This window comes from Manis pentadactyla, chromosome 4 (assembly GCF_030020395.1).
Source record: "Manis pentadactyla isolate mManPen7 chromosome 4, mManPen7.hap1, whole genome shotgun sequence".
Lineage (NCBI taxonomy): Eukaryota > Metazoa > Chordata > Mammalia > Pholidota > Manidae > Manis > Manis pentadactyla.
In genome coordinates this window covers 25,538,418-25,565,648 of record NC_080022.1, presented here as the reverse complement: position 1 = coordinate 25,565,648, position 27,231 = coordinate 25,538,418, and the positions used below count along the sequence as shown (strand labels likewise).

Sequence of the window (27,231 nt, the reverse complement as noted above, 5' to 3'; positions counted from 1 at the left end):
GAAGACATAGAGGGAGGTACAGGCTCTCTGGGGCCTCTTGCCCCCACCCTTCTCTGCATGAGAGGGAGAGAAGCCACCCGGGGGCCTGGCTTCGTCTCCATTCACCCCTGCTGCACCCAGGCTGGCGGAGGGCCAGGGCTGGAGATGGGTGCAGCTCCCTTGATTTCATGTGGGGAGGGTGGGGCCTGGTAACCCCTCCCCTGCAGCCCTGCTGGGGCTGTCTACAGCCTGGCTTTGCTGCGAACACCAGCTCTTGCACAAGTGTGCCAAGCACTGTCTTCCCAACTCTGTGCCCCTCAGTCCCCATCCCACATAAACACACATAGGGCACACTCCCATGTTCCGGCACATACTACACATTATGTATATACACAAATTTCGTATCTCTATATCCACTTGCATGTTAACACCACACTGCACACACACAGATGCACACACACACACTGCATTGGAGGGAATACAAGGCATTCAGTGTTGCTGGAACTCTGGGTGTGAGGGAAAACCGTGAGGGCTGCTGGGGGGACATGGGGGATGCCAGCACTCAGAGGGCCTGAGTGACCGTCCAAGAAGAACCCACCATGGGACTTTAAGAGGAAAGCAACATGGTCGTATAGCTGTTTAGAGAGGGGGTTGGACTGGGGCAAGTCTAAAGACAGAACAGTGAGGAGGGACCCCTCTAATTCCCTGAGAAGAAGGTGGGCAGGGGTGGGACTGGGGCATGAGCAGTGGGGGTGAGGGCGATAAAAGGAAGCTGACTCAAGAGACGGAGTGGGAGTGGATGAGGTTTTGGCTGGGGTGGCTAGAAAGGCCATGGACCAGTCCCAGACAGCAGGAGCCCAGGCGACTGGCGGGTCTGGGGCAAGGGCAGGAGCTCAGCTGGACCACGCACGTGTGGCCCAAGGCCTCGGCAGGACTTCCACATGGAGAAGCCTGAAGGCAGTAACCCCTGGGGTCTGGACTTAGAGTAGGGAGGTCTAGCCTGGGACTCTGATGGCAGACAGGTTTAGGAATCACAAGGGCAGGTGTCTGGAAAACAGGAACGTGCAACAGGCCAGGGGCTGTGTGCTCCTGGCCACATGCCAGCACCTCTACCTGAAATGCCCTCCCTTCCCTGCCAAGACCAAATGCCTCTCCTAGGAAACTTCCCTGAATTATTCCTTCCTGTCACCACGGGGCAGCACAGAGCAGCTGCCTAGAGGGGCAGAGGAGGCAGGGTCCTGGGCCAGTCAGTCCCTCCTGGGCCTCAGTGTCGTCTGCATTACCCTAGCTGCTTTGGGGCTGGGTGGGGCCATCCACAGATTTCTTATGAGGATCTAGGGGAGGCCTTTCAGCCTGGAAGCAGGGCCCTGCTTGGCTTGGGAAAGGCAGTGTGGGTCCAAGTGATGCCACCTGCCTGGCAGAGCCAGGGGCAGCTTCCCGTGTTCCAGCTCCCAGGGCCCATCTGCTTTCTCCAGCTACTTTCCCCAGCTTGTTCTCTTTGTTTCAGCTCTGGCCTCATCCACACTGCCTGGCATCTTCTCCCCAGGAGCTCCAGAGACTTATATGTAATCACATGCCAAGTTTATTGAACATTTACTATGTGCCAGACACTGAGATAAGTACTTGCCTGCTTTATCTCAACAGCTCCTTGAGCTGGATGTGGTTATTACCCCCGTTTTATTGGTAGGGAAACTGAAGTGCAGGGAGGCGAAGTAACTTGCTCACTAAGTGACAGAGTTGGGACGGGAACCCGGGCCATCTGTCTCCAGCATCCACTCTCATAACCAGTGTGCCCTGCTATATAATAACTGCCAGCCCACAGCTCAGAGGGGCACAGCCAGGACTCAAATCCAGGTCGCTGGGACCACAGCGGTTCTCTGAGCCTTGATGTTCTGTGCCCCCATCACCCAGTAGCCTCTCTGTCTCCCTCACAGATCATGGGCTGGGCCAACAGCTGCTTGAAGCCTCTCCATGGTTAGATGTGCATCCCCACCCCCGCCCTGCCTTCCAGTCTGTGCCTGGATGACAAGAGCTTAAACACAGGTGCAAGGCAGGCCCTGGGTGTGGGGGAAATGGTGACACCGGCTTCCAAGAAGTGCTCGGGTCCTATGAAGGAGACGTCTGTGAGTAAGGGTTATTAACCCCGAACAGGCTCTGTGGAAGTGGATTGCTATTTTGATACATAAACATTAGGTTATTTATTTGTGTGCATGGAAGAATGTGTTGTGTCTATTGTCATATGTGTGAATGCAAGAGTTACATACAATGCATTCTAGATTTGTCTTTTTATATATGCATGTGTATGTGCAAGAATGTATAAGAGTGTGTGGGTGTGTGTATGTGCATATGTAAAGGAGAGTGTTTGAATGGATGCATTTGTATAATTGGGTGTGCAATTACACTGGTGTGCCTGTGTTTCATGGAAGAGATTGTGGGGTCCTTCCTCTCAAGGAAGGTCTGCCCCCTGCCTCCTGACCCTGGAGGGTCTGGACAGATCGTCTCTACACCACCTGGCACCAGGGCCTCCACGAAGCCTTTGGACTTTGGGCTTAAAGCGAATGGACAAGAGGCAGGGCCTTTCCCTCTGCTCCTGATTCTCCTGGTGCAGAATTCTCACCAGGTACCTGTGGGAAAAGGGACAGGTGACTTCTCTTGATGCTGACTTCTCAGGCAGCTGGTAGCCTTGTGCCTCAGCAGCCCTTCCCCCACGTCACCCTTACACAGTAGCTAAAAAGGAAGGAGCAGAAGTCAGGCTGACTGGGTGGACATCCCAGCTCCCCCAGTTCCTCATTGCATGAATGTGAGCAAGTTACTCACCTCCTCTGAGCCTCGGTTTCCTCACCTGTAAAATGGGGATAATACCCACCTCACAGTGCTATGAGGATTAAATGAGACAGGAGTGTAAAGTTAGTCCCCGGAAGTGGTCAGCAAGCCATGGTGCTGATGATGAAAAAAGAGAGAGGAGGATTCACAGAGATCCTATGGGGACTCAGATGCAGCTTTTAATCAAGGCCTTTTGTAGTCACTGTATCCACCATCTTTGCAGAATGAGAAACAGGGAGATGAGGGTGGCTGGAAGCCTCTGTTGTTCCTCTCCAGGCTCCTCTGTCTATCTCTTCTTAGAAGCCAGGGGGTCCCGACTTGGGAATATTGCATTGATTCCTCGGGATGCAAGTTAACTATCTCTTGCCTTAGGAAGAAAGATGGCTGTGGGGTATCCTGGGGCATCCAGGCCCCAGGAGAGGGAGTCAAGTGGAGGTCAAGGTTACAGTCTGATAAAGGACACGGCATTGCAGTCGAATGACTGACTTGAGTTTCCACCCAGCCCTGATCCCAACCAGTAATATGACACTGGGTCCTGGTTAGCCACACTCTTCCTCATTCCCCTGCCCGCAAAAAGGGGATAGTCGTAGTACCTCTGTCAGGGTAAGCTGAAATGGAAGACACCAGACAAGGTGCTAAGTGGAATGCCCAGCTCATAGTAAACACCCAAAAGGTGACTCTTACTGTTATTTCAACTAGCTGTGTGACCCTTAAGCTCTCAAAATTCAGCTCTTTTTGGTAAAATGGGGTTCATAAATACCAACCTAAAGAGTAAAACTATGAGAACTAAAATAAATCCTATTTTGATGGAAAGAGCAGGAACTAAACCCAGACATGCCCTCCCCGGCAGCCAGAACAATGCCCTCTATCCCCAGGGCCAAACTGGAGAGAAAAAGAAATTTGACTTCGGTCTCAGTCCTCAGGTGCCAACTACCTATCTTTGCCCTGACCCCCATCCTGCCAGTCACCTTCTGTCCAGGACTCCCACCTGTGCAGCCCTTCCCATCCTTGACACCAGCAAAATGGGTCTCTTCCCAGTTTTCTCTGTTATGGGGAGACTGAAGGTTCCTGAGATCTGAGTCATCCACCTGATCTAAGTGCATAACAATAAATACCAGTTCAAGGTTGCCAAGCTATGGCCCATGGGCCGGCTGCCTATTCTCTAAGTAAAGTTTTATTGGAATATGTATTGTCTGTGGCTGCTCTTGTGCTACGGTGAAGAAGTTTAATCATTGAGACAAAGATATTTATCATCTGGTCTTTTCTAGAAGTTTGCCACGCCTGCCTTTGTTTATTGCTTTATGTGTATATTTATGATTAATAAATAATGCATATTTTTATATGCACCATATAAATTTTATATACATACACATATAAAATTCATTCAGCACATTCAACAGGACACTCTCTTCCTGCCAGGCATGAAATGAAACACTAGATAAATAAAGAACACAATGTCATTCCTGCCCCATAGGGGTGTCCAGAGATGAAAATAGAAACCTAAACAAACAATTAGAAGCAGGCTTAGCTCCTGCTTGGAAGCCAGGGTGTTATAAATTAATGAACAAATGAATTGCAATGTTGTATGGCAAGGGCAGGAATTGAAATGCAAGTAAAACCCCAACATAATTCCATAAGTGGGGTACAAAAAAATCCAATCATGTCAAATAAGGGATTGTGAGATTACAGAATTAACAAAATGACCTGAATGAAACTGAGTACTTAATGGGATGTGAGTTCCAAGATTCTGGGAGCCAATTGCTAATGGCATTATGCCTAAATTTACATTCTATCAGGATATGGTCTCCTGGGATTTTACAGTTGACACAAAACACTAAGGGTATCAAGGAGGGCTTCACAGAGAACGTGACATTCAAGTGTGGCCTTGACAGATGAACAGGAGTTTGCAGGATGGAGATTTTGAGAGAACAGCAAGGTGTGCTTGGGGAACCTGTGGTGTAGAATAGCAATGCTGGAAAGAGACAAAATTGGGGGAGCAGGAGATAAGGCAGAAAACATCAGCAGAGGTCAGAGCACAGAAGGCCAGTGCTGCACGAGCCTAAGACTTGATTTATCCTGACAGCAGAAGGAAGGTTCTCAAGGCTTTCTTTTTCTTTCCTTTTATTTATTTTTATTAATTTTACAAATTATTATTTTGTCTTGCATTAATCACACAAAAGACCAGAGAGCCTGCATATGCCCATGCACTTTGGTGGTAAAGAACCCACTTTTGGCCTGTGTGCATCTGATGAGGTCTGATGAGGGGACAGGGCAGGGCCATGGTGAATTTTCCATTCTAGAAAGCTCCATGGGGACTGTATTCTGGTCCTCACCAGAGGGGTCAAGACCAGTGGCAACAAATCAGAGTTGGGTGCAGAAGTCCATGAGGGAGATGATGAGGACCCTGAGATGAAGGGAAGAGAGGACAGGTGTGACTTACGGGTGGGGGTGGGGGCGAGCCAGCAGCAAAGTCCAGGGGAGAGGCCAGGCTTGCTGATCCCAGAAGTTAAGACCCAGCAATAAGAAAGGCCCTGTAGATTGAACAGTTTACAGCTTAGAAAGAAGCTGGACTAATGGAATAATCTACATACCTAGGTTATTGTGAGTGGTTCTTACTTTCAGCTCTGCTTTGCAGTGTAGAGGAGCCCAGGTTCTGCCTCTGAAATTCTGGTTCAGAACACATTTGGGGACAGGATACAGGCATTAGTATCTTTATAAAACTCCCCATGTGAGCCTAATACTGAAGGTTGCAATATTGCAGACATGAGTCATGAGAACAGGCTCCTAGTGGAGAGCTTATGCCCCAGCACTGGGCAGCGAGAGGTCTGGCAGGAAGGACCCTGTGGACTCATTGGTGGCACACCCCATCTGAGGGCCTGAGCTCCTGCCTTTCACTGACAGGTCTAGGGGTTGACTTGCCTGGTTGCCACCCCAAGTCATCCCCCAAGGATATGAGTGTGAGTCCACCATGAGGATGTTTCAAAGTACACCGTGGCCGTGGACTGTATGTGGGATGGTCAGAGCAGCCAGGCACTGCTGTGGAAAGCCAGGCCCAACCTCTCTGGCAATCACGCTCATCTCGACAAGGGCTAACAATAGCACTTCTCTCCATGGGTTGTTGGCAGGATTAAATAAGATCATTAAATCATTCAGTAACCTTTTATCAAGGTATTATTGTACATTAGGCACTGTTGTAGGAATTGGGACGCAGAAATGAACAAAATAGAACAAAAAATGTCTTTCTGGAGAAGGGTGAGACAAAAAGTAAGCAAATGAATGTATCAGAAGGAGAGGAAGCAGAGACAGCAAATGTAAACAGTTCTTTGGGTATGGAAATATATACAAAGCACTTGATGCTGAGGATGGCACATAGTAAGTATGCAATAAATTATATTTACAATGCCAAACAGATAACAGTAAGGGAGTTATAAAGATTAACTAAGATAATGTGTGATGGAGAACTGCCTAGCACTCCAGAGAAGGACTCAGAAAATAGTGGTGTTTATTCCTTCCTCCCCTCCCGGTGCCCACTACCCCTCAATCACACACACACTCCACAGAGACACACAATACCATCTCTACTTTTCTAGTTGAGGATTGGGTAAATAAAATCCTTCTCCCTGAATCCTTTTTCCTAGCCACCCTGCCATTTTGTATCAACCACATGGCCAAGGAGATGATGAAACAAGTTACTCAATGGAAGATGAGAAATCAAAACATACGGAGGGTGCTTGTCCAGAGAGCATAAATGACTCTTCGTTATAATACGGGAATGTCTCAAATTAAAAATGAAAGACAGCATGATGTAGCTTTTGCTGCACTTCAGCCACAGAGGAGATTCATTGTCATACAATCACTGAGAATATTATGTTGATTGGCAAGAGCCAGGCTTTGTAGAAGGGACAAAATTCCCCACAGCTAATCTACAATGGAATCGTTCAATGTCAGGCAGAGCTTTAATAATATTGTTCCGGGCTGCGTTGGATGTAAATATCCCACTTTTCATTTTGTAAGCAATCAAAGGGAAGTTTTATGGACAGAAGAGCATGAACAGATACAATATCCATGCCAAAAACCACACGGGCAAAATCAAAAAATCAAAGAACGCTGCATCTTAGAAAGTCTTGCTTTGTGGCTTATCTCCCATCTACTCAGTCTGTCCAGTAAGTTGCGTATCAGACACATTACAAAAGACCACATTTTTTTAAATGTTGCCCTTGACATTACGAAAAAACACAGGATTGGCAAATTAGACTGGAAGAAAAATCGGACTACTATATCGGACAGTCAAGTGACCACCCTCCATGTTGTCACAGTGTCTGGAATGACGAACGGGGGAAGGGAACTCTTGTTTACTAACCACCCACCATGTGCTGGGTGTTGTCTCTGTCAGAAACTGTATCTCATTCCAATTAAGAGTGTTGAATGATGGAGCCAGAAAGACCCAGATTTACAATCTAGTTCTGCCCTTTTCTAGCTGTATGGCCTTGGGGAAGTTACTTAAACTCTCTGCCTCAGTTTTTTCTTCTGCAAAATGAGGGATAATAGAGTTCCCCCAGGACAGGATTATTGTGAGAATTAAGTAAAATAAACCTGTAGCCCAGGGCCTGAAACATGCCAGGAACTCAGTGGGTATTATGAATCTTACTTTATTTAATCTTCACAACAGCCCTGTTATGGGTTGAATTACCTTTCAAAAAAGGTATGTTGAAGTCCTCACTGCCCCAGAACCTGTGCATTGGGACCTTATTTAGAAATAGGATCTATGCAGATGATAAAACTAAGATGAGGCCATTAGGGTGTGTCCTAATCCAATATGGTGGGTGTCCTTATAAAAAAGGTGAGATTTGGACACAGAGGGAGAATGCCATGTGAAGGTGAAAGATGAGAGTGATGCATCTTCAAGCTAAAGAACACCAAAGACTGCTAGAAAACCTCCAGAAGATAGGAAGAGACAAGGAAGGGATCCCCTACAAGTCTCCCAGAGATCATGGCTCAGCCAACACTTTGACTGTAGAATTCTAGCCTCCAAAACTGTGAGACAGTAAGTATCTGTTGTTTTAAGCCACCCAGTTTGTGGTACTTGGTTACAGAAGCCTTAGGAAAGCCATATAATGCCATTGTAGGAAGAAAAAGTATCTTCATTTTCAGACCAAGAACTCAAGCACAAAAGAGGAAACGTTTATGGCTTAAGATCGCTCAGCTAGAGGTTGGTTGAGCTGGGTTCTGAATTCCCACCTTTCTGAGCTCTGTACCTGCCTACTCTCTGTTCACCCTGTGGCCTCTCAGGAGTAGAGTTCAAGATAAAAAAGAAGGTGGGGTTGGGAATGAGCCCCCATTCATCACACCCAAGTCCCAGTGGAGGTGCCAGGTCAGAGTGGTCTGATTATGAACAGCTCATGAAGTAAAGAGCACTGAGCGTTTGAGAGTGACTTTTTAAAAAGAATAGACTTTTATTTATGTAACATTCCAGTCATTAATTTCAAAGGAAGAAAGCCCAAAGCAGAAGCAGGTTCATTAAAAATTTGACATTAGTAATTTAATTAAATCGGGTCTTTGCATCTAGTTGCGGAAAATGAAACGTTACACCAGTTTTCAGCCCATTTGCCCTGGTTGGCTCCCTCCCCTCACCTTAGCTTGCTTGCTCCTCCAAATGTTTACCTGACCCACCTCCTCCCACTCCTTTGTAAGTGCTGGAGCTCAAAACATGCTCACATCACAGCACTGCCTCCCCTGCAAGCCAGCAGCAGGATCACGGGAAACGCCAAGGAGGCCAGCAGTGTGGGAAGGAAATGCCAAGGAGGCTAGCAGTGTGGGATCATGGGAAATGCCAGGAGGCAGCAGTGTGGGATCATGGGAAACGCCAAGGAGGCAGCAGTGTGGGAAGGAAATGCCAAGGAGGCTAGCAGTGTGGGATCATGGGAAACGCCAAGGAGGCAGCAGTGTGGGATCATGGGAAACACAAAGGAGGCCAGTAGTGTGGGAGGGAAATGCCAAGGAAGCTAGCAGTGCGGGATCATGGGAAATGCCAGGAGGCAGCAGTGTGGGATCATGGGAAACGCCAAGGAGGCCATCAGTGTGGGAGGGAAATGCCAAGGAGGCTAGCAGTGTGGGAAGGAAATGCCAAGGAGGCTAGCAGTGTGGGTTCATGGGAAATGCCAGGAGGCAGCAGTGTGGGATCATGGGAAATGCCAAGGAGAACAGCAGTGTGGAATCTTGGGGAATGCCAAAAAAATCAGCAGTGTAGAGTTGTGGGAAATGCCAAGGAAACCAGCAGGTGGGACCATGGGAAATGCCAAGGAAACCAGCAGCAGGATCATGGGAAAGAAATGCTAAACTGGGCTAATAGGTAGGGTGATGGAGGTAAAGCCTTTCATCTGCGTCATCTCACTTGCCAGAGGAAGACAATGAGCATGGAGCTCCTCAGTCCTTGAAAGAACTCTCTCACTAAAACATGAGCCCCTTGAGAGCAGGGACCTGCTTTGTCTAGTTCACTTCTGAATTCACAGCACTGAGCACAGTAGGCCGACAATAAAATTTTCATTGCATGAAAGAATTAATATGTGAATGAGTAACTCCCCCAAACAACTAATCAACAAATGCACAAACAGGGCCCTACAAGTGCCAGGCATGGTGTTGGGCTCCCAGGATCCACCCATGGACTAGACCAGGCCCCTGCCCTCATGTCCCTATGGCCAATGGAAGGATAACATCTGCCAATTTTTAAGCATCTACTATGTGTTGGGCACTGTGGCAGCCATGCACGATTATCAGTAACCCCTTCCACCACTAAATAGCATTGTCCACCTTTCTCAGTTGAGGAAATTAAGACTTAGAGAGGTCACATGACTCAAGGCCACAGAGTAAGACAAAATAGTTTCTGGTTTCAGATTCAGATCAGGCTTGTTCTAAAGTCTGCTGTTTCCCACTACACCATGTTGTCTCTCTAGGAAGGGGAAGAGGAGAGGGGAAGGGAAAGCCTTCTTTCTGAGGCATCTGAGATCATCAGGGCTGGTGGAGAGGGTCCTGGAAAACAGTAACATTGTCAGGAGAAAGGCACTTGCCACAGCCTAGGGAACTCTCCAGAATCCAGGCTAGCTATCTCTACTTTATTCCTCCACATTGCCACCCCTACTGTCTTACTCCAGGCTCCCTGAGCAAAAAGGTTATCTGTGGCCTCAGGGCCTTTGCACATGCTTTTTTGCCTAGCTAATCCTTATTAATCTCACAGAGTTCAGCATAGACATCATCTTTCCAGGAAGCTGTCTCTGGCCATCCCAGGCTGGGTTTGGTCCCTTGTCTGGTCCCTATTCCATCAGAGCACTTAGCACACCTTTAATTGTATACATCTCCCACTGGACTGGGAGCTTAGATTCACTTGTGTTGTACTCACTGTATGCCAGGCTTTGTCCTCAGCCCTTTACATACCTTGACTCATTTAACACTCACACATATGCCAAGAAGGAGGAAAGTCCTGTAGTAATCCCTGTCTTACAAATGGGGAAACTAAGGCACAGAGAGGTTAAGAGACTTGCTCAAGGTCCCCAACATAGTAAACTGTCAACCCATCTGTACTCTCTACCACTACCACCATTTTTTGGCCTCTCAGGGGCAGCCTCAGTGAATCTTCACTGGGTGAATTATTGGTCACATGTTTGGACAGCAGTCTGGACCTGGCTGTGACCCCCTTGTGCCCACCTGATGGGGATATCCTGGAATGGTGGGAGGTGTGACCTTCAGTAAACAGGCAATCCCAACTCTAGGGAAAAAGGCAGAGAGGAGGGGAAGCTGGGCCAGGTTGAACAAGTGACTCAGGCACCAAGGAGCTATGCCGTCTTCCCTCCTAATTGGCAGGTCATGACGCTCTCACACCCTCACCGAGAACACTCTCCCAGGTGGCCACGACCGGTTTGCCTTGGGTTGCATGCTATACATCCTGTTTGTCATCTCCCCGTTTTCCCCTTTGGGAAATCCAACAGGTCAGTCGGATTAGAGCTCAGGTTCTGTCTTCACATCTCAACACCTGTTCCAGCACTAGCAACCCCTTCAACCCCCCAACCCTGCTGGGCCAAAGTACCCCTCTGGCTGCCGGGACAGAGACAGTGAAAGAAAGGACACTGGGTTTGATGAGCACCTACTCCTGGCCGTGCTCTGTGTCCCTTCCCTGGTGTCTAGGAGAACGAGTGTGGAGTCTGAAATCAGGGCAACCAAACCCGAGAGATTAAAGTGACTTCCCAGGGCATCCCGAGTGAAGGGATGGATGGATCCAACCCAGCATTACTCAAGAGAAAAGGCAACACACCTGGCTGCCAGTTATCAACTGCAGGTGTGGCGCCTCCTTAACGTGTGACATCTGTGAGTATTCAGGGACTAGGCAGTCTTGAGGAGGTCAAGCCTACCTGTAGAGGAAGTGAGACCCAGGGAGGTGACTTGCTAGGAGGTGCTGCTCCAAACAGGCTGTCAGGGCTGGAACCCCGCTCACGGGCTGTGTCTCTCTCTCCCCTCACAGTTCTCCCCAGTCACACATGTGGAAACCCGGGGCGGCTGCCCAACGGCGTCCAGCAGGGCTCAACCTTCAACCTTGGCGACAAGGTCCGCTACAGCTGCAACCCCGGCTTCTTCCTGGAGGGCCACGCCGTGCTCACCTGCCACTCTGGCTCGGAGAACAGTGCCACGTGGGACTTCCCCCTGCCCTCCTGTAGAGGTAGGTGGTCAGAGAGGGTGGGGGCAGGGGCAGTAACTGGGCGGGGATGTTGGAGCTTCCCGCGGGACCCAGTCTCCAGTAGGGAAGCTACATCACCCACTCCAGCAGGGCATGGGGGACCCACTGAGGGACGCCTGAGGGTCCTCCAGGTCCCCAGGGCCTTCTCAGCCCCACCTGTCCTCCTAGCCCTCAGGTATGCACTCCCTCAATCTCCTTCCTCTAAATCAATAAACTTAATTTTAGCCAGGCTGCCCTGGCCTCCTGCCCTCCTGTCTTAGATGTAGCACTTGTCTCTTCCCGTTGGAGATTCTCTCTCCTCTTGAGCATAGCTCTCCCTCCCAGCTGCCTTAACACTGACTCTGGCAATTAGTCTCTTCCTTTCCTATAAATTCCACCTCTCTCTCTATTTAATGGTATCTTCTTCTCAGCCTCCAAATATACTCAAAACGTCTTTACCCCAAAAGCAGCCCCCCAGCCAAAAAAACCCCACCTCCCTTCAATGTTTAATCGGGTAGCCTCCCAGCTAGGGTGGCCATCTTGTCCTGGTCTCCCCAGGGCTTTCTCGTTTTTAGTTCTGAAAGTTCTGTATCCTGGAAACACCGCCCTCAGGCCCAGGCAACCCAGCACAGTTGGGAACCTCTTTCCATCATAATTCTTACTGCCCCCTTCACGCATAATAACCAAGCTTATTTCTAAAATAACTTCCCATGCCTCTTACCTGATAATAAAAATAACACATGATCACTTTTAAATGATCTTAGGAAATACAGAAAAGAAAGACATAAGGTTTATCTCTCTTTTTTTTTTTTTTTTAGGAGAGCAAGGTTCAGGCTTTTATTTAGAAATAAAGTGAGAGGAAAGAGCTCCTGGCTCATACCAGGAGGGGACAAGAGAGCTCCAGGTTTATCTCTTTTAGCCATGATTTTCATGTATTTCCTTCCCGTCTTCTTGCACATATGTATGTATTATGAATATGTATGTAATTGAGATGATAATGCATGTAGGTCATCTTTAACCACCTCTTAAAAGCTGTGACATGGCACTGTAGAGTCTCCCCCACGCCACTAGCAATGCCAGCATCTTGAAAGCTCCACCTCATCTCCCATTTACTCCTCTGCAGGCCAGTCTTTACCCTCAATATTCTGCATCATGTCGCCAAGTCAGGTGGGAATTGTTTTGGCCCTCATGTTCCTTGACTTCTCAACAGCCTCTTGCACTCTAGGCCACTGTCTTCTTGAATCTCTCATCTTTAAATTCTGTGGATCCCAGAACACCCAGGTATAGATTTAGGAGGATCATTTCAAGGAATCAAGAAAATAGCTCTCCTTGGGTTCAAGATTTTCCATAATTACTATCAAAAGACTAGTCCAGGGAGAAGCAGCTCCCGTCTCCCACCATATGTGCACACCCTTTGTGCTGTTTCCACCAGGGATGGAAACTGCTTGGCGCATATATCCCTTCCCCTTCTTCCCTCTCTCGTGGCAGACATCATTCACTGACCACAGCACCATCTCTGCTTGAGTCCAGGTACAGCTGTGAATTCCTTCCCAACAGGTGAGCCTCAATCAGTTCATCTCAGTTGCCACTTGACTCCCTATCTGTTTATTCCTCCTCAGCTAATGGTACTGGCGTCAGCCATTCTGGTCCTTCTTGTGGAGCCCAAGGGAACGAGAGTCCTTTCTTGCCTTCCTAAGTCCCTCCTCACAGGCCCAGTTTCTAACTTGGGGCATGGTGATTGGCATCAGGAATGACCATTCAGGCGAGACCTTGGGCCCTACACACAGGTGTATGGTGGCCCTGAGCAGACTAACCATGGCCGAAGCTGATGTATCCACTTGCCTTATAGCTTCCCTACTCACTGCCTGCCCAGAAGATGTCACAGTTTAATACTCTGACCTTCCAAGGAGGGGGTGTCAGAGTTGTGACATGGTAATAGCACATGAACCATGATAGTAAGTGAAATCAAGAATTTAGGTTGTGAAGCAAAAACCTCAGTTCTCTTTCTTCTTACAGTGCTATAAATATCATACTCTTAAAAAAAAACATGGAAACTGAAAACAAATGTAGCCCACATATCAGAGGCAGAGGGGTTGTCACCTTGTCCTGTGAAGTATAATGCACATCAGTGTCCCATCCTCCTGTGGTGGAAATCCTCTATCCCTCCCGGTATCTGCCAAAACCTTTGCTACTTTTAGCTTCTCTGAGCCTTGAACTCACTGCCATGCCTCACTTTCCCAGGTTCTGTGTTGCCAACCAGGAACTTGGTCCATTTTCCTTGATCCTGCTTCATACCACAAACAAAAGCAAAAACAGAAACTGAACCACTAACAAAGGTATCTGCATGTGGCAGGGCCTTTAGGGAAGGTCTGAGGTGGTGCAGAGAGCTGGCATCTCAGCGTTGTAAGTGGCTTAAAGGGAAACTGAGCACCATGAGCCTCAGAGTCTTGGCCTCTTCTCCCTCAGAGTTTCTCCCTGGCTTCTGTCCTGGCAGGCTCCAGCTTCCCTCGGGATGTGTGCAACTCTCTTCTTTCTTCAGCCTCCTCCACTTGGCTGCCTCGCAACCGTGGCCCCATTTTGGGGCTTGTATTGACTCCCTAGGCACAAGAGCCCAACTGCCCCCCTACTTTGCCATCGTCTTACAGGCTAATGTCTCCCGACCCACCTGAGCTACTTAGGTTTAGGGTGGTATTTTCCTGAACAAAAGGAGCTTTCGCCTGGAAGAAACTCTGGGGCTGGTTGTAGCAATAATCTCTTTTGTTAACCCACTAGTCAAAGGTCAGTGAGGGGGCTGCCTCATGGAATCTTCTTTGCCGGGTGGGATCACAGCCCTGTGGTCCGGTGCCTGCACGTCCGGGCATAGGGAATAGTGAGAGCAGGCCTTTCTGTGAGCTGGGGGTCTGGGGTGGAGGTGCTCTCCTAGCAGTCACATTACAGCAGTAATCCATGGGCATGGGGTGTCTTTGGAACATGAGCTGTCCCAGGTCTTCCCTGATTCTCTTGAGGCCTCTCAGATGATGGTTTTCCTGCTCCTTCCCTATACATGCTGGGGGGCCCAGTGTGACCTCTTCTGTGGAAACATCTTGCATCTCCTGGAATTTCTCATCACTACATGGCTTCTCCTTGTTGCTTGGTGGTGACTCTTCTGTCTCTGCCTCCAGCCCTGCCCTCCGTCCCAAGCTTCAGGACTGTGTAGACATTAAACTTTACTGAACTGCTCCCTGGGTGTGCTTCTAACAGAGCACATCCAAACTCCAACTCTTTTTATTTTCTTTTTGCTGCCTTCCTCTGCTCAGTGAAGAGCGTCACCACCCAAGGTGGCCAGGCCAGACACCCCAGTGGCATCTCCCACTCCTCACCCCCTTGCTCTGTGCATTATCAGTCTCTGTCCTGGTGAATCTCCCTCTGCACTGGCCTCCCCTTCGTGCCTCTGCTGCTATTTAGGAGTCCCCAGGCTGGTGATGGTCTCAGCGCTCTCATCAATACTGACAGGGTCCGGTTCACATTCCTTCGCATGGAGCCCAAGCCCTCTCGGAAAGAGTCCCAGGCCAACCTTTCTAAGTCCTCTCTAAATAGCTTCCAATTTAGCCACCCCAGAGAATGCTCCCTTCCGGAGTGCACCAGGGAAGCCAGCTGAGGATGTCAAATCGTGCTTTCAGAAGGGCATCAAGGCCAGAAGACTCCGTGGTGCCTGAGGGGCCTGCTGTGAGGTTAGGAGAGAAGAGAATGGCTCGTCCCACTCAGGGCCTCCCCATTCCTGGAGCTTCAGGTCCGTTCCTCTTTTCCCATTCACCTCGAGCCATGAGAACAGACTGAGAAGCATCCTCAACAATGTCGATGATTTTCTGAGTTTCCGAACTGCTCTTCCTTAGGAGGCCAAGCTAAAAGGGGCAGAATTGTGCTTGCCGTGTGCCGCACCATGCCAGGAGCTGCACCGTGCCAGAGTTAACGGGCTCATAGGCAGGAAGGATTGGAGCCTCTGGCCTTTCTTCCTCTCTTGTAGAACTCTCAAGGGCTGGCATCTGTGAGTGGATAAACCTCATCCACTGGGCAGTGGTCCGTAACTGTTTGCTGAATGAACAGATAGCTGGATGGGTCTAATTCTCCATCAGGATCACACAGGCATATAAGCTAGAAGGGAAGTTACTGGCCTGGGTTACCCAAGCTGGCCAGCATCTCTGAATGACACAAGCTCTTTGAGTCCAAGGCAGCCCAGAGCAGGTTGTAGGCTGGTGTTTCTGCCTTAAACAGGAAAAGCTATGTGCCTGGCTGAAGGGTGGTGGGCTTGGTGTGGGGACACAGCCCAGACTAAGGAGGAACAGAGACCAGCTGGGATCTGGGGCCAGAGCAGGTGTGAGGCTGACCTCCAAGGAGGTCAGTCCCAAGGCTCCTGGCCTATTGAGGCTTGGTTCAGCCAGCAGAGAGAAGGAAGCAGGACCTGTGGCCTCCTTTCACTTGTGTCACTCTGGTCACCTTTGCAAAGGCAGTGGCCCTTGGGAGGCTCTGAACTTTGTGTATCCTCTTTGATCCACAAGACAGAAGACCATGTGGATTTCAGCAACTGGCCTCTGACTTGTGAGGGGCATTGACCCTGATTCAGATGTGCTGGGGGCTGAGAGGTAGGTGGTGGAAAGAAAGCAGCCTAAGCAAGAAATGCTTGGCCTCTGAGGTTCAAACACTGCAGGCTGCCTCCTAACATGGGGAAATGGGCATTGGGCCTGCAGAAGCTTGGACTGCAAGTGCCAAACGGCATTCCAAATGTCCTGGCCCCAGCGGAGGAGCCTTCAGAATATGAGACAGAAACAGTGTATTGGTCATAGAAAAAGCATAGTCAGACAGGCCTTAAGTTCAACCTTAGCCATGCTAGTGCAGAGCTGTGGGCCATGGGCATGCTGCCAAATCTCTCTGAGTTTTAAAGGAGAGATGCAAGTAGCCACCTGAAAGTGTTGGTTGCTTACTCGTTCATTCAGTCGGAACTCAACAGCTTTTTATTGCCTAACTATGCACCAGCCACGTGACCATGGGCAAATTTTAAAAACTGAGCCTTAGTTTCCTCATCTGTAAAATGTGTTTTGCATAATACCCATCCCTTTGAGCAGTTTGAGGATTAAACGAGAAAATGCTGGTGAAGCATTTAGCACAATGCCTGGCCTGTAATGAAAGCTCAATGAAGAAAAATGGTATAATGGAATGCCCGACTATGGTCATCAGCTCAGAAGGACACCTGAGGCAGCAGTGCCTACAGAAGGAGCCTGGGCTGGTGGGAACAGCAGTGCTCTCAGGCAGTTGGCAATTTTTCAGAAAATTTAAGAAGGGATGCCCCTTCATAAAGCCAAAGATAAAGGGGCAGAATCCTGAGCCCCGAGAAGAGGGGACTGATGAGGTTGAGTGGATTCCTGGAGCCCCAGCCACAGGCATTGAGCCACACGGTACCAGGACTGGAGGAGCCCGGTGGCTTTGGGGTCCTCACGCCCTGTCTCTCAGCACTTGTCAGATGGTGGCTTCTCCCCCAGGGCCTATTGGGATTTTCCCTTCCTCAGAAGCTGAGTAGCCCTGGGGAGGGAGGATACAGGCACACACCCGATGCCAAGGACCCCAACACTCCCAGGCATCCAGGATTGTGCCCTGGGGTTGGCCCAAGGTGGGTGGGGCAGGGTGGTGGTAGTGATGCAGATCCTCCTTCCCTACCTGAAATTTGTGAGCCACTGGAGAGTTCACAGACATCAATGGAGGCTCAGGGGTCGTTCTTCAAAATTACAGCTAATTGAAGGAATTTCAGTGGAACTTAAAACCGATCATAAATAAAGTAATAAACTTGGAAAGGCAACTATCAGCCTAGCACACCCGCACCTTAGAATATACATGACTTAATGGTGGTGCACAGTGCCCATTGCCAGAGAAATAGAAAGTGCAAATTAATATTTTAGGAGTGTGGTGTCAGCTGAAGGTTATATTTTATGACTCTGAAGTTGTAACCATGAAATATGACGCCTTATTTAAAGTGTGAGAAAATCTCCAAACAACTTTTACGGCATCTTCAATCAACGCAGGATGGTTCAGGAACAAGAGTGTCAGAGAAACCCTTGGGGGGATGACTCGAATGGCAAAGGTGCCATCTTCAGAGATTGGCAGCTCTGGCCACAGGGTCCTGAGTGTTCATTCCAGCACAGTTTAGAAGTCACTAACTAAAACTGGGAATTTTGATGATCTCAGCATGGCTTACAAACTGCTATCAGTCAGGGATGTGTGATTAGTGGAGGAGGCCACAGTCCCGAAACCAGAGAGATTCAACTGGAATCCTGACTCAGCCGCCTACTGCGTGGCCTTAGGAAAGTTGCTTAACCTCTCTGAACTTTGGTTCCCTGTTTCATTTTTTGTTCAATAGATGTTTATTGAGTACCTGATATACACCAGGAAGAGTAGTAGATGCTGGGGACAGAACAGACATGGAGTTTTCTATGTAGACATTAAAAAATGATGTAATTGATTAAATTTGGGAAATAATTAATTTTGGAACAAAGTGGTGCTCCAAAAGCATATGATGGGGGGAAGGGGTATTTTGTTTCTGGAAAGATCCTTGAAGAAGTGACGCTTAGACTGGGACACAAAGGCTGAGGAGGGGTCAGCCAGGCCCAGTGAGGCAAGGAAGAAGTTTACAGAAAGAGAAAATAGCACTTTTTAAAGGTCCTCAAACAGGGAGATGCTGGGTGCATCAGAAGAGATGGAGGGAGCCAATGTGGTTATGGGAAGTAGGTGGGGAAAAACTGGTAAGAGGCAAGGACTCGTGAGGTCCATGTAAGCCACAGGATAGTCTGCTTTGTCCTGAGTGACAGTGGAAGTTCCCGAAGGTTCTCTCAGAATAGTGTCATCAGGTCTGTGCTGTCCCTGGCCACTCAGGCTTCTATGTGAAGAGTGACCACACTGGAGCAAGAGGCTTCCTGGCAGGGGTTGACTTGGACCCCAGCGTGGCCTCGAGTAGAGCAGACACAGTGAAGACAGGAGACCGAGTCAAGAGACACCCAGAGAGATGCACAGGATTTGGTCACTGGTCAGGTATGGGGCACGGAAGGGGTTGAGGATGTCCCCCAGCCTCTGGCATGTGGCCCTGGGTGAGTAGCGCTGATGCTCTCCAAGACAGGAATCCAGAAGAAGGCCAGGTGTGCGGGACAGAGCATGAGGACGGTGGTGGTCGATGAGGTCAAGAACAACACGGGACATCAGTGGGGTTTCTAAGACCAGACCTAGGCAAAAGGCCATGGAGTCATTATCTTTCCCCCGAGATCTCCTGCCCCACCCCCAGCACTCCCTGCTGCTGTGCTGTCCATCTAGCTGCACAGGCCTGATTACATGAGCCTCCATGTACACCGAGGGCCTGGTTAGAGACTTGACACCCCACCGGCTCAGAGGCCCTGTGCCCCTGCCTTTTCCACCTGAGGAGCAGCCCTCCCCTCATGTTCTCTTAGCCCCCTTTCAGGTGCCTGTTCTCCTGCCTGCTGCACATGAAATGTCACCTCTGTCCTGCCTTCCCCACTCTTGTGGACCCAGTTTCCTCTTGAGCCTTGCAGGCTCCAGACTCCTGGTTGACGATGGGTATCACAGCCCATGTATCCCTCAGGAACTCACGCTCAGCATGGTGGTGGGGAGGGCAGGGGCACGGCCATCACTGTTCCACAAAGCAGCCTCTGATCAGTCCCTGTTACTCAGAGAGCACTATAGCTGGCCCTGCTAGAGACTGCCGTGTCCTCTCCCTCCTCTTCTCCTTCCTGGGCACCCCCGGGTGGAGGCCACATCCTCTTACCTGTCCCCCAGCCTGACTCTTGAATCTCTTCTGTCCCTTCTCTGCCCTCTCGCTGCCACTGCCTCTAGCGCAGGCCTTGAGGATTGGAACAACCTCTCCACTCTCTTCTTTGCTGGTCTCCCCCATCACCCTCGCCAGCCCCCAGACCACAGCATCCATCCATCGCACAGGGACCAGAGTCATCTTTCTGAAACAGGTCTGGGCTTTTACACTGTGCCAGAAACCCTACAGTGGCTCCCAACAACTACAGGGGAGAATCTGAAAATCAGCAAGACCATAAAGGCCTTTCTGAGCTCCTCGCTACTTCCCTTCCCCTGTCAGCCCTGACAGCGCACCTCATGCCTCGTGCTCTTCCCTGGTGGTGGAGCTGGGCTTCGCCAAGCACAGCGTGCCCAGCAGGCGTCCATGCCTTTAACTGCCCTCTTTTCTCTACTGGAAACCCCTTCTTTTTTTCCCTCCAGCACACTCCTATTCCACCTTCAAGGACCAGGCTGTGTCCCTTTCACCGTGATCTTCCTAACCTCCAGGGCAACCAAGATGAAGCCATTGAGGCTGTGAGTGTAGACAGTTGCACCTCGTGCAGGAGGGCCAGTGCAGGGCTGTTGGGGACGGGCAGGGCCAGTGCTTGCTGGGAACGCCGTTGACAGGGGCTTGCTGACTAGCTCCTGCAGCTCATCTCCTGGGTAAGAGTCACAGTGAAGTTGTTTATATCAGAGGAAGACAAACTCTGCCTCAGATGTCAGACTTCACAGCCTCCTGCCAGAGAGATGCCCAGGGTGGAAATGCTGTGCAACTTAATACAATATATAAACAAACAGCACTGGCAAACTGGATCTAGAGCTAGGCAAGGCAAGCCTACGTCCTTCCCTTCCCCTCCCCCTCCTTCCTAGGCCTGGGCACCTACACTGTGGGGGGCAAAGGAGAAAGGGGGTGGGTGGGCGAAGAGAATGGAACCGCAGCTCCTCACTCGGCACCAAGGCCCTTCGCTTGCAGCCCTTGCCTTCCTGCCAGACCCAGGTCTGCCGTGTCTGCCTTTCCCTTTGCCTTCAGACAGTCCTGACCAGGACGTCCCTAACGTGCCACTCACCACTTGGGCTGCTGTGTCTTGCCATTTCCTCTGCCCAGGACACCCTCTCTCCTGAGGCCTGCCAGGCAGTCCACTCTCAGTTGAAGTGTGACCTGCAAGCTCAGGGTTCAAACCAAGCCAGGCTCTGAAGACATCCCACTGGTACCACCCAGTCCAGGCCACCGCCATCTCTCAGCTGGACTGTGGCGGTAGCCTCTACAAGCCCCCTGCTTCCGCCCTCTTGCTCTCTAGTCTGTCGTCTATGTGGCAGCTTGAGGGATCCTGTGAGTACACAAATCAGATCATGTCGTCCTCTGCTCAGACCCCTCCACAGGCTGCTCATCTTGGCCTCTCAAGGTCTCCCATGGGGCCTTGTCCCCTGCCACTCTCTTCCTTGCTCCCCCTGTTCTGACCCCTCTGATCTCTCATACATATTGGAGAGTTGGTTCTTAGAAATGGGCTCATTCTCTTGAAAGAGGCCCTGATCCTGTAGAGTGACATTAGTAAGAATCATTCAGAGCCACTGAGTAAGCTCACTTTCATCTCCATTCTGCTTCTGATACTCAACTGTCAGCTCAGTCTCTCCACATGGGCATCCCACCCAACAACCTTCAGCCCTGTGTCCAAAATTGAACTCATGGTGGTTGCCTTCCACACCACCAGAAGCCCTGCTCCTGGGAAATGGCACCTTTCATCCATCCAGCTGCTCACACTGGAAACCTGGAATTCATCCCTCCCAACTGCTAAGTCCTGTAGGTTCTCCTTCCTAAGTATCACTTAAATCAGTGCTCTTCCCATGGTCTTAGCTTAGGTCTCACCTGGCCTCATGACTGTCTGTGTCCTACCGAAAGCATCCTGCCTGCTCCCCCAGCTCAGACCTCCTCTATGCCACAGCCACCATTATCTTTCTAAAGTGTATATTTAACCGTATTTCTTTCTCACCTTTGATCCTCAAATGAAGTGGAAGGAAAAGGAAAATGTAGCATTTGGCAGGCATCTGTCACATGCCAATCACTGCCTAGTGCTAGGTGCTGTCATACTGATTCTCCCATTCAGTTCTCACAACAAACCATTGTACTGAGAGGCAAAAGGAAGTTTAAAGAAAAAAATCAACTGAGGACACATCACTGGAAAGTTGTGGAGCATAAATTCAAATCCAGACTTTCCTGACCCTAAAATCTACTTTCTTTCCAATATAGTCTGCTGCTTCCAGATCTTTCTGGTCCTGTGTTCTCTGTCATGTGGTGACTTCTACATTTCCAGGACCATCACCCACCATTTTTCTCTGTTTACTCCATGATAAACCATTTAGAGCTACTTATTTCAGACATGTCTTGTGCTTTTGTACTAATAACATTTGGCTCTCTCTTCTCTTAAACACCCTTCCCTTTCTTCTCTAACTAGTGAACTCCTGTTTATCCTTCAAAACCCAGCTCTGATGGTACCTTGTCTATTAAGCCTTCCCAGAATGACTCACTCAAAGAAAGTAATTTGCTGCTTTATCTATGTCTTCACCGTGTGAATCGTACTCCTGGGAGTGCAGTCCTTGGAGTCACACTCAAGGACTGAGACTTTCAGCTCCTTTAGTCATGATGAGCTGTGTCACTTTGGTAAATAAGTGAATCTCTTTGTGTCTTGGTTATCTTACCTGTAAAATGGAAATGATACTTCATAGGGTCATAGTGAGGTTTAAATGAAATATGTATAGTGGTTAAAATAGTACCTGGCATAGTGAAAGTGCTCAATAAATATGACTCTTATTGTTCTTGCCATCCTGCCTCTGATACTCATTTGAACCCTGATAATGCATTTTTCTTTTCTTTACAGTTCAGTCTGCATCCACAGTATAGCGTATGCCAAGTGCACAGTAATCAGTTACTTGCATACAGGACCCAAGAGGGCAAGCTTAAAAAGTCTGGATAACTCTCCTAAGTCATCTGGCTAGTAAGCAGCAGGGGAAGGATTCAAACTCAGGTCTGCAGGAATTCAAAGCCAGTGCAGTTAACTATCCTATGTCACAGCATGTTCCTCAAAGCATTTTTTCTGAATATCAAGTCTCAGCTGGAACTTGGGGTAAAGTGGCAACACTCTGCCACGTTGTGTGGCAGAGTTGAGCAAAATGTGACCCTGGCCCTTGGGGACTCCTGGCAGAATTCAGCCTGGAGTGGAAGACAGACATATATAAACAGGTCATCCATACAGTACAGAGGACCGTGCCTGACGTCAGACACCCTGCTGTGGAGCACACAGGAGAGAGCAGTTCCTAAAAGCCTAGGCAGATGACACTTTCCCAAGAGGTGGCACTGGAGTGGGTCTCAGCATACGAAAGAGTTTCTCTGGACAAAGGGCATTTGGCAGAGGGGACAATGTGAGCAAAAGGCAGGAGGTCTGAACAGACACGGTTCCAGAGCCGAGCTGGCCTGGGCACAAGGGGCAGGAGGAAAGATTGCAGAGGACCCTCCAGGCTGGGCGGGGACTACAGCACCTTTTGAGTTTTGCCCCAGGGACTTGTGGTGAGTGTTGTTCTGTTTTATCACGTCTGAAGTTTACTAAAACCTGTTGCGAAGAAATATCCTATTCGCCACAGTCGTGACCATGGAAATACATGTGACAGCTGATTTCTTCTTCCTTCCCAGTCATGATGCAGTAGTAGTTAAGAATGTGCTCTGAAGGGCAGAGTTCAAATCCCCACTGTGTGACCTCAGGCAAGGTACTTAACCTCCCTGTGCCTTGGTTCCCTCATCTGGTCAATGAGAACATCTAAATTTCTCAGAACTGGGCCTGGCACAGGGTGAGTGCTAGGGAAGTGTTGGGCATCATTAGTAGTAGGCCAGTTCAGACTAGGATCTGGGCCCATCCTGTCTGTGCATCGTGTTCTGGGCCTCTGCCTCTCCTGGGTGACACCCACAATGAATGCCCAGGCTCGGGAACCAGACCAACTGACGGGAGCCTCTTGTCTCTGTGCCCGCAGCGGACGATGCCTGTGGCGGGACCCTGCGGGGCCAGAGCGGCATCATCTCCAGTCCCCACTTCCCCTCCGAGTACCATAACAATGCCGACTGCACGTGGACCATCCTGGCTGAACTGGGAGACACCATCGCGCTGGTCTTTATTGACTTCCAGCTGGAGGACGGTTACGACTTTCTGGAAGTCACTGGGACCGAAGGCTCCTCCCTCTGGTAAGCACACCCAGCCCTGTCCCCTGCAAATGTGGCTCACAGGGACACAGTCTCAGCACGAGGACCTGCAGAGGAAAGGCTTTGCTACTTCCTACACCTGCTGTTCCAGGCTTTTCTTCCCATTGTAATGAGAAATCACTGCATATTGTTAGAGCTGGGGTAAATTTTTATGGTGATTTGGTATCTGATTTGAACTACATCCTTGCTGAAGAATTTCATGATGGGCTTTGGTTGAGTACCTTGCATTAGGACTAAAAATGCTCTGGTCGCAGGATGCGGACAGGGTCTTTGTGAAATCATTTGAAATATTGCCTAATTTGTGGAAGACATATCTGTAGCATCTGACCAAAGGAATAGAACCTTAAGTGGTGATTGCTTTCCCACTCCCAGGGCCCTGAGATGGGAAAGCACAATGTCTCAGTTTCTGAAGGGAAGGCCTAACCCTCTCCCTGTCATCTGGCTTTACTAAAAAGTGCCTGCTTTTCTGCGGGGTGCTCCACCCACTACGGAGACTCTCAATGTTGTCGGGTTCAAGAGGAGAGAATGATTCACCAGCCTTAGGCACTCATCATCTCCCAGACTTAGACCCACGGGACAAGCCAGGATGAGGGTGGCCTAAGGAAGGGTCCAGCTTCCTGTCTGGGTGACAAGCCTTGTGAATGCTGGTGTGGCATTTGGAGGGCCTTTCATATTCTCCCTGTGGCTGTGTTGTCAGGAAGGGGCATTGGGGGGCACCCGGGTCATCACGTCAGGAGGTGAGAAAAGGATGTGTCTGAATGTGCTTCAGATGAGATGGGGCATCTTGGCAGCCCCTATTGCTGCCCAGTGCTAGGGGATGCAGGCAGAGATGGTGTCACTGAGGACTCTGAATGAAGCAGAAAGGTGGTAGCTACAGGAGTCAGGGAAGGATGGTGCCAGGGAAAGAGACATGGCAGTCCGCAGGAGGGACAGGGGAGGGAAAGAGGGAGAGGAAGAAGACAGGAGGCAGGGGCGCAGTTATGGAATACCTCTTTCATACCAGGCTTTGTACTATGTGATAGAAACACCAGTTGATAAGACATAGGCCTCTGAGAGTGAGAAAATTGGACAAACCCATGGTAGGAGCCAAGTGTGACTATTTGAGAGGGATAAAAGGGGAATGGGTGCCAAATATGGACCCTGAGATTTGGGGACCATTGTAGCCCAGAGAACTCAAATTTCCTGGCGCAGTAGAAGGCAAGCTGACCTTGGAGTCAGAAAATCTTGGTGTCATAAGCTTCTGAACTTGGCTGAGACATTTACTACCCTGTATGGAGTCTTGAGAGAAGCACACATGGGCCAGAGACTTAAACTGCTGAGTGGAGCTTAATATTCTGTAAACTAGTCTAAGGGCCACAGCTGGACATTTGGAGCTAGGAGCTGGCGTAAAGGTCTAGTTGACTTCCCTGAACCGGAATCCCAGTGACCTGCCCAGCCTCTGTCCCTTTTTCTTCTTTTCGTAAAACTGTTTTTTCTGATTGTAAATGTAATACATATGCTCCTTAGAAAACATGGAAAATATTCAAAGGTATAGAGAAATGAATAAAATTGATTTATTATTTCAATTTTAATACAAAATGTATTAAAATTTTGATGTATTCCCCCTTGGTCTTTATGCTTTGCCTAGCTCAAACTAACTAGCAATTTATGTATACTTTAGTATAACAAAATTAGGATCTTAAAATATATCTGTAGTTACATGTTTTTAACTTAGCACCATATCACGGAATTTTCCCCCTTCTCATAGATGCCTCCAAAATATCATGAGCATGATGACGGTATCATTTATTGAGAATTTATTACCAGTATGTGGTGGGACTGGTTCTGGGCTCTTGGAGCTGTAATTTCATCTTTATAAAAACTTGATGAAGTAGGTTACATAATTTTCCTCCTTTTATAGATGAGGAAATTGAGTCCCAGAGAGGTTATGTCACTTTCTTGAAGTCACACAGCCAGTAAGGAGCAGAGCTGGGATTCAAGCCCATCTTCTGAGCCATGACAGCGCACTGTGTCCTGCTATCCTTGTGAAGGATTGTTGTGGCATTCCTTCCCCCCGTAAGACTGACATAAGTCACTCCTCAGAAATCTTGTTAGGTTGTTCTCAAGTTTTCACTTCTGTAAACAGATACCAAGATGAATACCCTCGCCAGGACCCTCTCTTCCAGTCCCAAGGCCTCTGCCGCTCACTTGTTTATCCACGGGCCAGATGGTCTCCCACAGCTTCCGCCCCCGCCCAGGTGTGCCTCTACACGTTGTCCAAACTTCTGGAGTGAAACAAGTCTGAAGGAGTATCCCTTTTCCTATTAAGTCACTCAGTGGGGAAGGAATTAAGCAGAGGAAATCGTTAGGGGAGTCATTCAGAATTCTTTGCTATTAGATTAAATTATAATTATTTACAGGGCTGGTGTCACCATTGCCAGGCAGGGCACATTTGTTGTTCTAATTTATACTTGCATAGCAATTATGCATAAACAAACTTGGAGGCTCAGGGCGTATCTGCGAAGAGCTTCCTCTCTCCCCTGCCCTCTCCTTTATGGATCCCCGGGTTCCTGCTCATTTATGGGGAGGCTGCTTTCAGCACCGTGCGTTAAGGCTTCAGGATGTTCTCTAGAGCTCCGCGTCAAGGCCAAGAAAGACTGAACAGCCTGTTGGAAAAGATGAATTTGAACAACTGGGCAGCCCTTTACGTGTTGAGAAGATGGAGAAAAAAACCACTGCCTCCTTTACCAGATAGCAGATTCCCACTGGAACGTTCCTGACTCGGTTTCTGCACTCTTCTCCTCCCCCATGTAGGATACAAACAGGAGAGTTTTAATTAGGGGTTCAGTTGTTTGGGTTTCGCAGACTAGTAAAATCCTCAAACAATTAGAGAAACATGGGCTTGCTAATTTTTATCTTGCCAAGTAAGGATTTTAGGAAGAAACCTGCCAACTCCTCAGACCATTATTTCATGAAACAAAAGACAATTCAAAGCCAAAAATGTGGCAGGATATAATCAATTGGCAACCTTGCACTGACATAATGAAAGATGAGTTTGGGAGGAGCTCATAAATAGTGGTGTGTGCGCATACCCTTAGCATCCCATGGTGTATACATCAATCAGTGGGCTGTTACTTCCCGTTTTGCTGGTCTGTGATTTGCTAGATTCCATGGGAATCTGAAAGTACACGTTTTGAACAGGAAAAGGTTGTTACTATGGTGAGCACTGAACCCTGTAACTCTGACATGCTGAGAGATTCCCAAGTATTTTAGACTTACTCTCTCTAAAGTTAATTGCTTTTGTGTGTGTGCATGATTGACCGTAAGCAAAAACTGGATTTGATGGAGAATTACAATCCAGACAGTATGTCTGGTATTAACCCCCCACACTACACACACATACATAGACACATGCACCGACACAGCCCAAGCACCCCGACACACACCTCTCCAAGGCACTGTTGTACACACGTCACCAAGTCAGCCCCCCTTACACATGTACTTCTATCTCCAGTTCACTGAACTTTATTTGGGGGGCAGGTTTCCTGTCATGGATTCTTCTTAGGGGTGGCGGTCTTTGTTCTGCTGTGACCCAGTCAGCTAACCATGAACTTCATGGGTTCATCCTGTCACACAGATTCTAGGGAAACACTCTCACTTTTGCTAAAGTCCCCATAAGGTCCCTGGA

General features: G+C 49.0%; 1 protein-coding gene across 4 annotated transcripts in view; it reads left to right on the top strand.

The window, feature by feature from the left end:
• CSMD2 (CUB and Sushi multiple domains 2) overlaps positions 1–27,231 on the top strand; it is a 598,906-nt gene that overhangs the window by 204,956 nt on the left and 366,719 nt on the right. For all 4 annotated transcript variants that reach the window (XM_057499978.1, XM_057499977.1, XM_036885219.2 and 1 more), the window contains exons 4-5: positions 11,312–11,506; positions 23,339–23,546. In XM_057499978.1, coding sequence (XP_057355961.1) covers positions 11,312–11,506; positions 23,339–23,546 — 403 coding nt within the window. The remainder of the gene's footprint in view (positions 1–11,311; positions 11,507–23,338; positions 23,547–27,231) is intronic.